Source organism: Cyrtonyx montezumae, unplaced genomic scaffold (genome assembly GCF_038088225.1).
Source record: "Cyrtonyx montezumae isolate F1298 unplaced genomic scaffold, pur_monq_1.0 scaffold_6, whole genome shotgun sequence".
In the NCBI taxonomy this organism is placed as follows: Eukaryota; Metazoa; Chordata; class Aves; order Galliformes; family Odontophoridae; genus Cyrtonyx; species Cyrtonyx montezumae.
This window is the reverse complement of record NW_027072067.1, coordinates 3977111-3990777: the sequence shown is the minus strand read 5'-3', so window position 1 is coordinate 3990777 and position 13667 is coordinate 3977111. Positions and strand designations below refer to the sequence as shown.

The 13667-nt window shown below is 45.7% G+C and overlaps 1 protein-coding gene across 1 annotated transcript in view; it reads left to right on the top strand.

Moving 5' to 3' along the window:
- The first annotated feature begins 13109 nt into the window (after positions 1–13109).
- The window catches only part of MGLL (monoglyceride lipase), a 51794-nt gene continuing 51236 nt past the window's right edge, over positions 13110–13667 (top strand). Inside the window, exon 1 of the mRNA XM_065749269.1 lies at positions 13110–13250. Coding sequence (XP_065605341.1) covers positions 13241–13250 — 10 coding nt within the window. The 5' untranslated portion in view covers positions 13110–13240. The remainder of the gene's footprint in view (positions 13251–13667) is intronic.

Genomic DNA, 13667 nt, shown 5'->3' with positions numbered 1-13667 from the left:
GCAGCACACCAGCACTCACACACCCATGATGTGCACCGAGTCTGTAATCCCCATATGAAACATTCTCAGTTTGTTGATGGTAAGAAGCAGTCCCAGGCACACAGGGATACTCCAGTGGGAGCAAAGCACTTCCTGCAGAATTACGGGTCCCTGAGGACACGTATCCAACATCCCAAAGCAGCCCCACTGCACCCACCCAGCTCAGCTCCAAGAAGGGGTTCAGCATGTACCTTTGTGAGCTTGGGAGCAGCAGGTGCCTGTGAGACTGTGTGGGAGAGGCAAGGATTGAAAAGGAGGGAAACAAACCTCATATCACAGCAGAGAGCTGCTGTGCACAGGAAGGTGACAGGGCTATGAATAGAGCTGGGCTCCTGGCTGGAAGGAGACAGCACTGCTCGGGTGTCATGCACAAGGCCATGTCAGGACAGCTGGCACCAGGGCTGCTCTCCCTCTCCAGTACCAGCAGAGGATATGCTATTGCTGCTAATTCAACCCACTCAAGGTGGGGCTCTGTAGAGACCACTGCCTCTACAGCCGAGCACCACCCCAGACTACTGCTCTTCCACACCTCAAGAGCTGAAGTTGGAACAACAGGATGAGGAGGAATGGCTTCCAAACTAAAAGAAAGGAGATTTAGACTGGATACAGCAAATTTCATTATAAAAGTGGCAATCCTTACAATTAAAGTGGTGAAGCACTGGCACAGGTTGCTCAGAGAGGTAGGCATCCCTGGAGACACCCACCATCCCTGCAGACAGCCAAGGTCAGGCTGGACGGGCTCTGAACACCCACTGGAGCTGCGTGTGTCCCCATTCATTGCAGGGGGGTGGGACCAGGTGGCCCCTGAGGATCTCTTCCAACTCAAACAATTTTAAGGCTAAAAAATTGAGTAGTTCCTCTCTGTGAGGGGTGAGCAGCTTTAGGAGGAAGGATTTTTGCCTACGAAGTATCTATGTATTGTTAATCAGTTGTAAACCACGATCATCAACACGCTTATGCTGATGTAAAACAGAAACAGATTCACTGAATTGATCCAAAATAACAGGGCTGCACTGATCTCCACCAGCTGCAGATCTGCTCCTCCAGTGGCATACTCCAAAAATTGAAGGGGGAAATCAAGAGGACCATAATACACTATTCATACCTCTGTGCATTTAAACAAAGATGAAGTAAAAAAATCAGGGCTGTAAAACCTGATTGATGTTGGGCCTATATTTTCAGCTGAGAAAGACATTAAAGGGATTTCCAGAACGCTCTCTTCCCAAGTGGTATTAATTTATTCTCTGAACTAATTGGTTGATTGATCATTATAACTTCTGAGAAAAATCTAAAAACAAATATCTTTACCTAGACCTTTAGTCAGATGGTAACATGGTTTTGAAAACAGGGTTTTCTCAGAAGCAGTGAGGGTTGTGTTCAGGAATGCTCGATAGTCAATAGCAATTTGTTGCTTTAAGGAGGAAATCAAGATGTACAACTCCTTGAAAAGCATATTTCATATAAATTGCAAACAAAAATAAGAAAAAAGTTACACAATGAAAGTCTGCTCAGACAGGAAATTTGATAGACCAGATTACAAAGATGTCTGTGGTCTATACTCCCAGATTGTTCCTATTAAAGTTCAGTTATCTTAGAAATATAAACACCCAATCCAATCCCATACTGTGGCTTCCACAGAAGCCAGGATGGAACAGTGAACCACATGCCCTAAAATGCCTTGTCCTCTTGTCACATGCAACAGTTCATAGCACCATGTTGGTTAACACTGAGCACATACATAATAAATTTTATTTATAGGAAATCACTCCACTACCATAATAGCGGGCCACCAACCAGTAAGGAGATCAAGCACCAAGGGCCCCATTCAACCTGGCCTTGATCACCTCCAGGGATAAAAGGAGCATCCACAGCTTCTGCAGTTCTGCTAGAAGTAAACCACGATACTTTGGTGGCTCTCTCTCCTTAGATAGGGCCCATTCAAATACAAGAAAACAGAAGCAGAGAGATTTACTTGACCCAGTGTAATCCCATTATCTCTTATTTCACTCTGAACAAAACACTGATTTTTTTTTCCCCTTTAAGATAAGCGCTGACCTCTAGAGCAGAGCAAGGGCAATCCAGACATGCCAGTAACTGCCCATCTGGGGAGCAGCACCCCTGTGGTCCCCCTGCATTGAAATATCTTCCTGGCTCAGCTGACCTGATTCCCAGGTTGCCTCACGGATAATGTGGCATGCCAACCACCCGCTGCTTTCTCATTTAAATAAATGAGAAAGTTGAGGCTAAATTAACACTCCAGCAGAGGTAATAAGGGCCAACTCAGCAGCTGCCGTGATGTATGCAAATTGCAGTTTCACACATTAGGAGCTAGATGTTGCTTAATTTGTAGGTCTTTCCGTCTTGAAAAAGAAAGAGCCTTTGTCAAATTCAGGCAATCTGTAAAAATGAAAGTAAAAAAGGGCCAAAGGGAGCTCCTAAAATCAGCTGCTCACCTGCACCTACCCTCTTCCTCCAGGGGTTTCCCTCCTGATCCCCTGATGTACAGTTATTACTGAGTTGCACTGCACTGTCTGATGCCTTTAGGCAAGGATCTGCTGATTTCCAGCAAATACACTGCCTGATTGAGGGGGCACCAACAGCCCTTCGGTACAACCAGAAACCTCCCCCCTCCCCATGTTGCAGCAACCCAGGAGCTTAACAGCCACCAGGTTTCTTTCTCTAGGAATGAAACTGTAGCAGAGCAAAGCGAGGCCTGTCATAGCAGCCAGTTAATCAGGCAGAAGGAAGGGGCAGATAGGAAAGAATCTGTTCTCCTTTTAGATCCATAGAGCTGACAACAGAGATAACAAAGAAACAACCAGCTGCATTTTTGAAAAAGCTGCTCTGAACATTACTAATACTCCCAATGCCTTTAAGAAATATATGAGTATATCTGTGCCAGGGTCAAAAAAAAAAAAAACCTTCCAAATGGAGACCAAAATGCAATTGAAAGTGCAGCAATGACAGTGGAACAGCAAGGTCCCAGGCTGCAGTAAGCGAGGATATGCTCAAAGGCAACAGTCACAGAAATAAAGAATCTACTTACCCTTGGAAGGCCTCAGGCACACAGAGATCCCCAGCAAGATACCCTTGCCTCCACTGCCAACCCTTAAATGAGGCCTGGGAAGGGGTGGATCCTGTCTCCACCCCTTGCAGTCACACAGGTGTGTTGCATTGCATGCACCTGAGCTCCCCTGGGGTGGCTCTGCCTTCCCACCAGGTACTCCATCACTGGCTTGGGCTGTGACTTAGCATCTCTAGTACAGAGACCAAATCTGAAAGTTACATAGGGAAATACATACTCAAAACAGTGGAACATGAGGTCATTATGGCCACAAAGAATAAAAAACTAACATTCCTCAGAAGATACAAGATAACATAAAAACACTGTGAATCGGACTGCCACTTAGTACAAACCCCTGCAATTCTCTCGGCCTTTGTCCCTCATCACCAAAGCAGGATGATGATGGTTTCATACCAGCTGGAGTGATTAATTCACTGAGCTGCAGGGCCCACGTGCCAACAGTGCAAATTAAGACACATATACAGGTTTGCATGCTCCAGTAAATTCTGCATTTGCTGCGGTCTTGTAACTATCACAAAGTTGTGCTACAAAAATGCACGAAGAGCTTCAGCAGCAGCAGCAGGTGAACTACCAAAACACAAAGCCAACTATGCATCACTTTTTTTGACAAACCGAGGCAATAACTCTGAGATACGTGGACTCCTCCTGTCACAAGCAGGAGACGTTTGTCTCTTAAATATCTCAAAGATGCTGCTTCATAGATGCCTAGATTTGAGCATTTGGCTGCAGATCTTCTCTACTATTCCCCCACTGCCCCAGCTAAGATTGATATTTGTAGCATAGTGCTGGAGTTCCAGTCCATGCAATTAATCTATATGCTAGAGCCAAACGGTCCAAAATACCTACTCACTTATCCATGCTTTCTTCTACCCATCCATCAGTCTTGAGGTGAAGGAAAGACTATCTAGTCAGGTAAATATTCTCTTTCATTGTATAGGTTGAATCATCAGCTGTAACTTTTTGAGTTCAGTGGTGAGGGAGCTCATAAATTAGGAGGCAAAAGCCTAGACAGATCTGCAGCAATGTCACCTGTTTAATTACTGGTCTGCAGTCGCCCCTAAACATGGGGCTTATTTTGTTCAAACCTGGCTACTGTATTTAGTGGTTTGTTCTAGAGTAGCACTGCATCACAGGAAATGAACAGGAGTTAGAATCATGGAAACATTAAGGTTGGAAAAGATCTCTAAGATCATTTAGTCCAATTGTCCACCCACCACCAATGTTATCCATTAACCACGTCCCTCAGTGCCCATTTCTTAACACCACCAGGGCTGGTGATTCCACCGCTCCCCAGGCAGCACCTTCCAATGCATTATCACTTTCTGGAGAAGAAATTGTTCCTAATATCCAACCTGAGCCTCCCCTGGTGCAACTTGAGGTCATTACAATCCTTCAAAAAAGTGAAATTTCTTCTACTTCTGTTCAATTAAAAAAAAAAAAAGAGGAAAAAAACGTATCATCTTCCAAGTTACACCCTATGTGGCACTCTTCCAAACCTCTTTCCATATGTTCTTAAGTGTTGAAAGCCCAAATGTTCCATATCTCACTGTCAAATTCTCTGGCTCTCTCCCAACAGCCCTTACAATACATTTGGGCATTGTCTAGTAAGAAAAAAATAAATACCTCAGATTGATAATTAAATATATATTTGATCATCTTCTAGATACAAATGGCCAAGGAGTGCAGCGCTGAATGAATCGTTCATGTGGACAGATTTTGAAATAGCAGAAGGACGTATTTCTGGTCTCACTGAAGCGGCCCCAGAAATTCTGGTATTGCTGGAGAGCTCTGAGACAAGGGGCAGAAGTGGAGACCAATGAGCCACTCAGGTAGCTCGCAGCAACTGCAGATGCTACTGACTCAAAGGCAGAAACAAAACCACAGACAGCTTTGATATAAGAGTACCAAAGACCGTGGCCAACATGTAGCAGATGTCTTGCACTGGGGCTAAGTGAGAGCTGGGGGATGAACATCCAGATTCAGTACTTTGGATGTTGTTACCAGCACATGCTGCTAATTTATAATAAGAACAAATAGGAAGGTTGCTACAGGCCTTGAGAATTGAAGATGCCCTTCTCTAAAGCTTGCTAACAATCCTTTGCTCTCTAGGGCTGTAATAATGTCATCATCATCATCTCACGTACAAGTACTTCATGTGGTTATAGATGTTCTGCCCTCTTTTTTACTGCAGTTCTCCTCATTTGTCATCCCCTTTCCCAAGGCATGCTTCTGGGCAATTATCATGTGCTTCAGCTCAGCCGAGGAGGGAAACTGGTGAATGTGTTTTCCCTTGCTAGGAGCTATAAAGTAAATTGTAGCAGATACTGCAAAAATCAAATAACCAAGAGGGTTTTCCTCTGATAAGCATTTCACTTGATGGATATTCTTTACTTTCTCCAGTATTTCTTCTGATTGACAGCAGGGTGAGAATCTGGCCTCCCATTAACTAACGAAAGCAGCTGTTTTGCTGACCCAGCTTCCTGGCTGGGAATGGATCCAGTCAGCTGTGGATAACAAATCCACTAATAGGGATTTCAAAGATTTCATACATTATTTCCTTTTTAATATTTACGCAGTTACTTTTCTTACAGAATCTGTTAGGCAGATGTTAGGAAGCAATATACATGAATTGGAAAGAAAATGCATGTCTTGCACAGCCGTACACTGAACATGTGTGAGTGGCTGGAGCAGAGAAACCAGAGATAAAGGAGAGAAAAAATAAAATGTATCAGTGCAGATCTGCCTAGGATTATAAAGAAGAAATAGCACAAGGCAAGCTCTTCTCATCAGCCATACATTCAGTGCACACCCAAAACAACAAGCCTGCGACCTTCTCTAACAACTGCTGAGTTATACTCACCATTGGTAAATGGAAGATGAATTTAGCCTTGACCAAGGAGGTGCAGTTCCCATCAATATCAAAGAGCCCTCCAGCCTGTTACATCGGTAGTCAGTGTGATGGACAGAGCTGAAACATTCCAACACACATTTTTGTGCTCAAAAATCCCAAAGCATCTTTAGATCACTGCACATACAGGTGTAACTAGGAGTGATCATGAGTTAAAACTCTTGCCTCCATGTGTAAAATTATTGTAATATAAACAAACTTCAGACAGTGACAGCAGCAGTAAAAAAATCCACGAGATCAGCATAGAAAGCAAAAACCAGAGGAGCATTTTGCCCCCAAAAATGCAGTTATCCAGGCTGGGGTTTTATCCAGAACATGATATTCCCTGTACTTGTAAACTTGGGGGATCTTTAAGACAGAAAAGTTACTGCTTGGGTTGTTTGTAGGGTTCTGATGGATAGATTTTGAGATGAGATTAGAAATACTAATTGTATAATTAGGTAAATAAAATCAGGTGCCATTAGGAACAGATTCTTCCCTCGGCTTACCTCCAGTATTGAGCCCTGCTATTCTCTGTCCTGACTTCTCCCCTGCAAAATAGTAATATCCCTCCTGCTGGATATGTTTAGAAATCCCAGCTTCAAAGCAGCAAATTAGAGTGAAATAAAATATTTCACTAAGTAATAATAAAAATACCAAGCGTCTTTTATGACATTTTCCATCAGTAGCAGTTAATGTACTCCATAGACCGGGCCGGTATAATTAACTTTATCATCCCGTAGAGCCAGAGCTACTGAGCCAAGTTAGGAAATAACTCACCTGTGACACCACAACTCTCTTACAATGCCTTTTAGGATCATAACACATCCTTGGGGGTTGTGCGTAGAGTCAATTTCATTCAAAAAATTCCATAACAGTGATCGCAGCCCTCTAAAATTCCACCTCAGTGTTTACAAATCTGCAAGCTCTATCAAAAATAATGTTGCAAAAGAAGCCTTAAAAGTCACAAGCCAGCCAGGACGTTCAATATTTCACATCTAAATTACAATATAAAACCTCATTTTGGGAAATGCAATGAAAGAACTGGGGTTGGGAGCTTTTTAAAACAACATTTGCCACAAAAATAATAATAATAATAATAATAAAAAAGGAGCTTGAACATTTGGGTTGCCAAGGCAGAAACAAGCACCACAGACACATTTTCTCCTTATGGGGATTCATCAAGGTTGTGCAGTGCAGCTGTTGCCTTACTAAAAGAAAGTTTCGGCCCCTGGCTGGAAGAAACAGAAACGTAATTATGTTATGATGAGCTGGAAAACACGCAAAGAAAAATTGGAATGCAAAGCATGATAAATGATGCATTGTCAACTGCAGAACAGCAAGAAAACCAGGCGGCACGATCATAACTCTTCTCCAGACAGCGCTTCCAGTCTGGCTACCCAAAGAAAGCGAATGGTGCTGGTGAGGCACTTGGCACAGGCTGCCACGGAGTGCTGGGGCCATGGCATCCCTGGGGGTGTTCAGCAACCGTGCAGATGTGGCACTGAGGGATGTGGTCGGTGGGCATGGTGGGGTGGGGTTGGATTTGGTGATCGTAGAGGTCTTTTCCAACCCGAATGCTTCTACAACTCTATGACTGTATCAGTAGTATCAGGGCTACATGCAGCTGTATCACAGTGGAACAGGACATGCCACGTTGTAGCAGACTCCTCAGTCTGTCTGCCCTCGCAGTGACAGGGACAGGGTTTCTCTTCACATCTGTTCTCATGGCGTAAGTGGGTTCAGAGGGAAAATGAGTAGTTATGGTTCCTTACTGGAATCTTCTCTTTAGAAACCAACGCCACCGGGCCGCAGAGATAAGACGGGATGTTTGTTCTGAGAAAACCCTCTAACGATTAGAAAGTTGATAAAAAATAATTGCTTAAGCCCACCCGCAGTCACTGGGGAGGGTGTTAGACCTCAATCAAGACCGCAGGCTTCAAGGACACAGCAGAGCTGTTGCTGTGCCCTCTAGTGCCCGACAGCTGCAATTTCTCCGCTGTTTCTAAATACCAGCAGTTGAGCACCCGAGAAAAACTGACTTCCTCCCTCCCTTGGTGGGGCGCTGATGAGGTTATGTAGGTCCAGAGCTTAAAAATTATATATCCTATTTATTTTGGAGCATAGAGCTGTCAGGAGAACTTCCCCTGTACAGACAAAACTTGAGGGCAGAGTTTCAGCCTTCTGGTTTGGATGTGCTGCTTTTGGAATGTGCTTCCAGAGTCCGGAGTTAATATTCTAGGGTTGATTTATGTTGTTGTTGGTTTAATTAATATATATATCTATATCAACAAAACCACCAAACCACCCATCAGAACGCGTATTGCCTCTGTAATTAAAACCAACCAGCTCTGAAATTAGCATCTACGTAGGATGGGTCATCTTCTGTACATCAGTTTAAAGGACTGAAACTTGTATTCAAACTGTGTGATTTGAAGCAGATATTTTTGGCCCTGTCAAATAAGTAGCACAGGCAAGACACTAATCTCTTCTCTCATACAGCACTGCTTGCGGTCACGGACTTGTAGGTAACTTCTAATGACAGTGGGATTTATAGTATTGTTATGACTTCTATTACCTACAAAAATAACGCTATCTTTATCACTAAATATTGACATTTTCGTGGTTAAAATGCTTTATTACTTCATGGTAATTTGCATCTAGGGTCATTATAGCACTTGCAGCTTCCTCTAGTAATTTATTCCCTCTGATTCGGGAGAATGAAAACGGATAGAAATTACCAACAAGCACCAACTGGTGGAAGCCTGCAAACAGTTCCTGTGCTGCTCAGATGCCCTGCAGTAACCATTCATCCTTTCTCCATTTCACACAGCACCACTTTGGGAAGAGGTGCATGACACTGCAGAACCACAGAGCTCGTTATAAGTTTTTCCATGTTGTTACACTAAACTTGATCAATCAAACACTGTCCTTCAGCATTCCCTTTCTCAATCCAATTTGCTTGACACCAAGTTTATACAAGTTTAGTTTTTGGCTGCAAGGCATTAAAATAGATATTTTAAAGGAAAACACAAACACTGTATCCCTGTGCCCACTCCTGGACATGTCTTGTGTGGGACAGACGAAGAGAAGGGCCAAACCTAAACAACAGCTCTACACTGACAGCTTCAGTGGCATCAGGTTCTCTGCTTTCCACTCAATTTCAACTGCTCTTCATTCATTCTCACTGTTTCCCATGTGCTCTCCCCTGTGCTGCCTGCTGCTCTCCAGCTTCTCCCTGCCTACTGTCATTTCTAGCATTTTCCTTTTGGAGGGGATTCTTCCATCACCACAAACTACTTGGATATTGTGCCATTGCGTCCTCTTCCTCCTGTATTCATTTTTCCCCATTTTCATCATCACAGAATCACCCAGAACCACAGAACTGTAGGGATTGGAAGGGACCTCTAGAGACCATCTAGTTCAACCCTCCTGCTGAAGTCTCCCTTTGAGGCCTTGGTGAACAGAATGCCCCATGGTTTAGCACCGACTCCCATAAAATTCCCTTCTCAAACCAAAATGCTTCCTCACAATACAAAAACATCAGATTGTCTGCCAACAGGAGCAGAGAGGCCATGCAAAATCTCATCACCTCCACATGCCAACAGCTTACAATCCATTAAAAATTCATTTTATGACTGAAAGCATCATGACAAAGAAAGTCCTGTCTCAGTCCCTTGCCCCACCACCAGAATTACACTGCAGCCCACCACATCCCCATCCCTCCTGCTCCCTTCCTTCTCTCTCCCTTTGTTGTGATGAAAGCTTCTCATTTGGATATTTTTTTCTGTAATTCTTGCAACTTTTCTTGAAATGTGGACTCTTTTCCTACAGTTTGCCCCTTTTGAGGGTCTATCCTTTCTCTATGTTCCTTTAGGTACCTTTGGCATCAGCAGTGATGCTAAACTTAAGCAATGCCTCATTCCTTAATAAAGCAAACATCTTTCCCTACTATTACCAAGTTAGTACAGAAGTGTATTTCTATTTGTTATTAGGACACTGATTGAGGTTTAACTGTGTTTCCGCAATGCATTTCACTCCACAGAGGCAAGAGAGGATGTTGCAGTCTCTTAAATACTGCACTCTTGTGCTCATACATCCCTTTGATTTCTCTCAGGGAGAATGGTATGCAATAATTACTCCGCTCAAGGCTTGTGTGTTGTTTTTATATCTGCTAGGTGGATACTTCAGATCCAATCCAGTGTTTTCAGGTGGCCTTTCATTCACAGCTTAAACTCCATGCAAGTAGCTGGTCATTGGTTGCTTCTCGCTTATTTTTATCCCAAGATGGGAGGGAGGGGCGTGCTTTCCATGCAAAGAAATGTCCCCAAATTCCTGTGGGCTCAAGGAAGGAGAGAGAAGGGAAGGAAGGGGTGGTTCGTGCTCCACTCATCCACTTCTGTTCAAATCTCTGCAGCGAGGTAGCTGAGTGTCAATGTGCTGACCAGGGCAGGCTCCCAAAGGCAGGATCTGGGTCCCAGCAAAGGTCATTTTCTTTCAGATGCTATTTTTGTCCTGTAGTATAGGCAGTGATCTTCCCTCGTCTCCCCCACCTCGCTGGGAACTCGGATATTCCCAGCACACAGCAGGAGAGGAGCCTGCTCCTGGCGTTTCATGGAGCGCCGCAGGGAAGCAGCGAAGTGCTCCTGGCAGAGCAGCTGTGTGAGCAGGGGAAGAGGGTGCTTCCTTCTTTCCTTGCTTTTTTATGCAGTTATTATCTGATCCGTACCCTTTAAATAAACATCCAAGTCCTTGATCCTCCCAGCAACGGAACTGGCTTCTTTAATAGCACCCAGCCCTGCCCAGACAGTAGCTGGCCCAGTAAATCCTAAACTCCACATACAGCTCCCAGGGCTCTGTTAAGACCCCAGCTGACCTAAATCTCGCTTGTTATAAGCAGCTATAAATGTGGTTTTTTTCTTAAGCAATGCCAATTGTTCTTCTGCGGTATATAACTAAACCTCCCCTTTAGGGCATTTAATATAAATGACACTGAAAGAGGAAGAAGTCTGCTTTTGATTTCCTTTTTCTTTTTATATGGGTCATCTCAGAGGTTTTACATTTATTGTTATTATTGTTAGCATTTATTTCTTTTCTTTCTTTGGAGGTTTGGGCTTGCTGAACACATTGAATAGTGTTAAAAACATTATAAAGAGCTGCTCCTTAAAAAGCTCTGACACCTTTAATTATATGCAGGCATCTAAAAAATAAAGCTTGTATTGTCAGCGTTGTGAAACATACTGAATCTGTGCTCTTAATATAAACAGAATCAGAGTCATAGAATCACTGAGGTCGGAAAAGACCTCCTCTAAGACCACCAAGTCCAAGTCCAACCCTTCCCCACCGTGCCCATAACCACATCCCTCAGTGCCACATCTCCACCAGGGGGATGATAGTGACACCCTGGGCAGCTGTGCCAGTGCCTCACTGTTCTTTCTGAGCAGATATTTTTTTTCCTAATATCCAACCCTTCCCTCGTGCTACTTGAGGCCTTTAACTCTTGTCCTAGAGGAACACAACAGTGTACCGAAGATGAACTCATACTGAGCTTTGTTATCCATCCTCTCAAAATACCACAGCTGCCGTCGTGAGAAGGGCTTTGTTGGATGGAATGTGAAAGAAAACCAATTACTGGGCCTCGATCTCCTGTCATGCTACCAATACTGCTGAGAGCACTCAATAAATACTGAACCCTTACAGCATTAAATGACAAAACTTCAGGTATCAGGAAGAACTCATTCTCCAGAAGGGTGGTAATGTGTTGGCACAGCTGCCCAGGGAGGTGGTGGATTCACTGTCCCTGGAGGTGTACAACTGTGTGGATGTGGCACAGAGGGACGTGGTCTGAGGGCACTACTGGTGGCAGTTGGACCGGATGATCTTGGAGGTCTTTTCCAGCCTCAGTGATTCCGAATGCCTCTGTGAGAGCTCAGTATCTGGATGCCTTTGGGCCTGGGGAGCTATTTCAGCTCCTGGGAACCTCGCAGCGACAATTTACATAAGCAAATGTCATATGCCATAAAATACATCCCAAATTATACAGTTGCAACATATGTATTGCATATAAGCTATGATAATTAGCTGCAGTATCTGTGTATAAATTATATCCTGCATTTTTTAAATTGCCTTCCTTCCTATACCACGAATGGGGTTGCAAATCAGGGTGCTTGGGTGCTCCTTTGAAGCAGTACCTCAAAGGTGTGATCTTCCCGGTGTGGCTTCAAGGGCTCACCTGGATCCTAAGAGCCAAGGGTGGATTTGGGACAGCACGGACAGGTTGGCACCGGGGCAGCCGGGGTGGGGGGGCTTCGCGGTGATGAACCCCATCCACGCTCCGAAGGAGGGGGTCTACGGGCGGCCCCTCCCGTGCCACCGAGGGCAGCGATGCGAGGGGCGGGCGGAGCCGGTGGGGGAGGCTGAGCTGCAAGGGGGGGACATAGGGGGGGGGGTCGGCGGCACCGCATGGGGGGGGGCAGCGAACCGAGCAGCGCCGGGGGGGCGACCACCGCGTCCCGGAGCCGGACCCGGGGAGGCTGCACGGAGCCGGGGAGGAGGGGAGGGTGGGGGGGGTGGGCTCCGTGCGACCTGAGCTGGAGCGGGTGCGCGGGTCCCTCCTCCTCCTCGCCCTCCTCCTCCTCCTCCTCCTCCTCCCCGCCGCTCGCAGCAAGTTGCGCTCGCGTCGGAGACGGCTCGGCAGCGGCGATCGCTTTGAGAAAAAAGGTCTCCCCCTGTCCCTCTGTCTCGCCCCCAGCCCCCACCGCCGTGGCCTCGACACAGTAAGTGGCAGGAAGGAAGTTTAGTTGCAAACAACCTGCGGCAGCGGTAACTTTGTGCTGCGTGCCTTCAAGGTGCCTTTGATGCGTGCGGCAGCTTCTGGCAAGTGGACTGCAGCTCTCCCAGCCGTCGGCCCTCCCTCTTCTTCCCCCCCCCCCCCAACTTCCCCCACCCTTCCCAACCTCCCCTCCCACCACCACCGCTACTTCAGCCCACACACGAAAAAAAAAAAAAAAAAAGAAAAAAAAGAAAAAGTGATGAAATGAAGGAGAAGTGGTGAAATTACCCAAACGACTTTCCGCCGGGAGCCAGCGAGCCGCCGAGAGGAGCTGCGGAGCGCTCCGGAGCTGCCCGGCACGGACCCAGCGGCACCGCAACGCGATGCACAGAGCCTCAGCTGCTGGAGCTCGCCTTGCCATGCCGGCTGCTCACTAGCATGCAAACCCTCGCCCAGGATGAAAACAGGTTTGTGGCAGTTTGCTGGAGATTTTTCCTTCCCCACCCCGCCGGCACTTTGCTGTCGGTGCGTGAGAAGATCTTAATGATGGCAACGGGCGCCTCTGCCGCGTTCCCTCCGCTGTTCTTTGGAGATAAATCTTTCATGCGGCTGTCTTTTCCTATCTGTGGTGGTTGCTGCACAATCTGCACTTGATTGCAGCTCAGATATTCTTTTTAAGATCCGCTTCACAAAATAATGCAAAGTAAACACAGATGGGAGAAGTGGGGGAGAGAAAGCTGTGATGAAGTAGTGATGGTGGATGGATCTTCCCTCCTTTCTCCCTCCACTGCCTTCCCCTGAATGCGAGCCTTCCCTGCTATGGCTTTAAAGATTTGGGCACTCTTTGGATGGAGGTTTGGAGGGACACTTCCATCGGCGGTGCT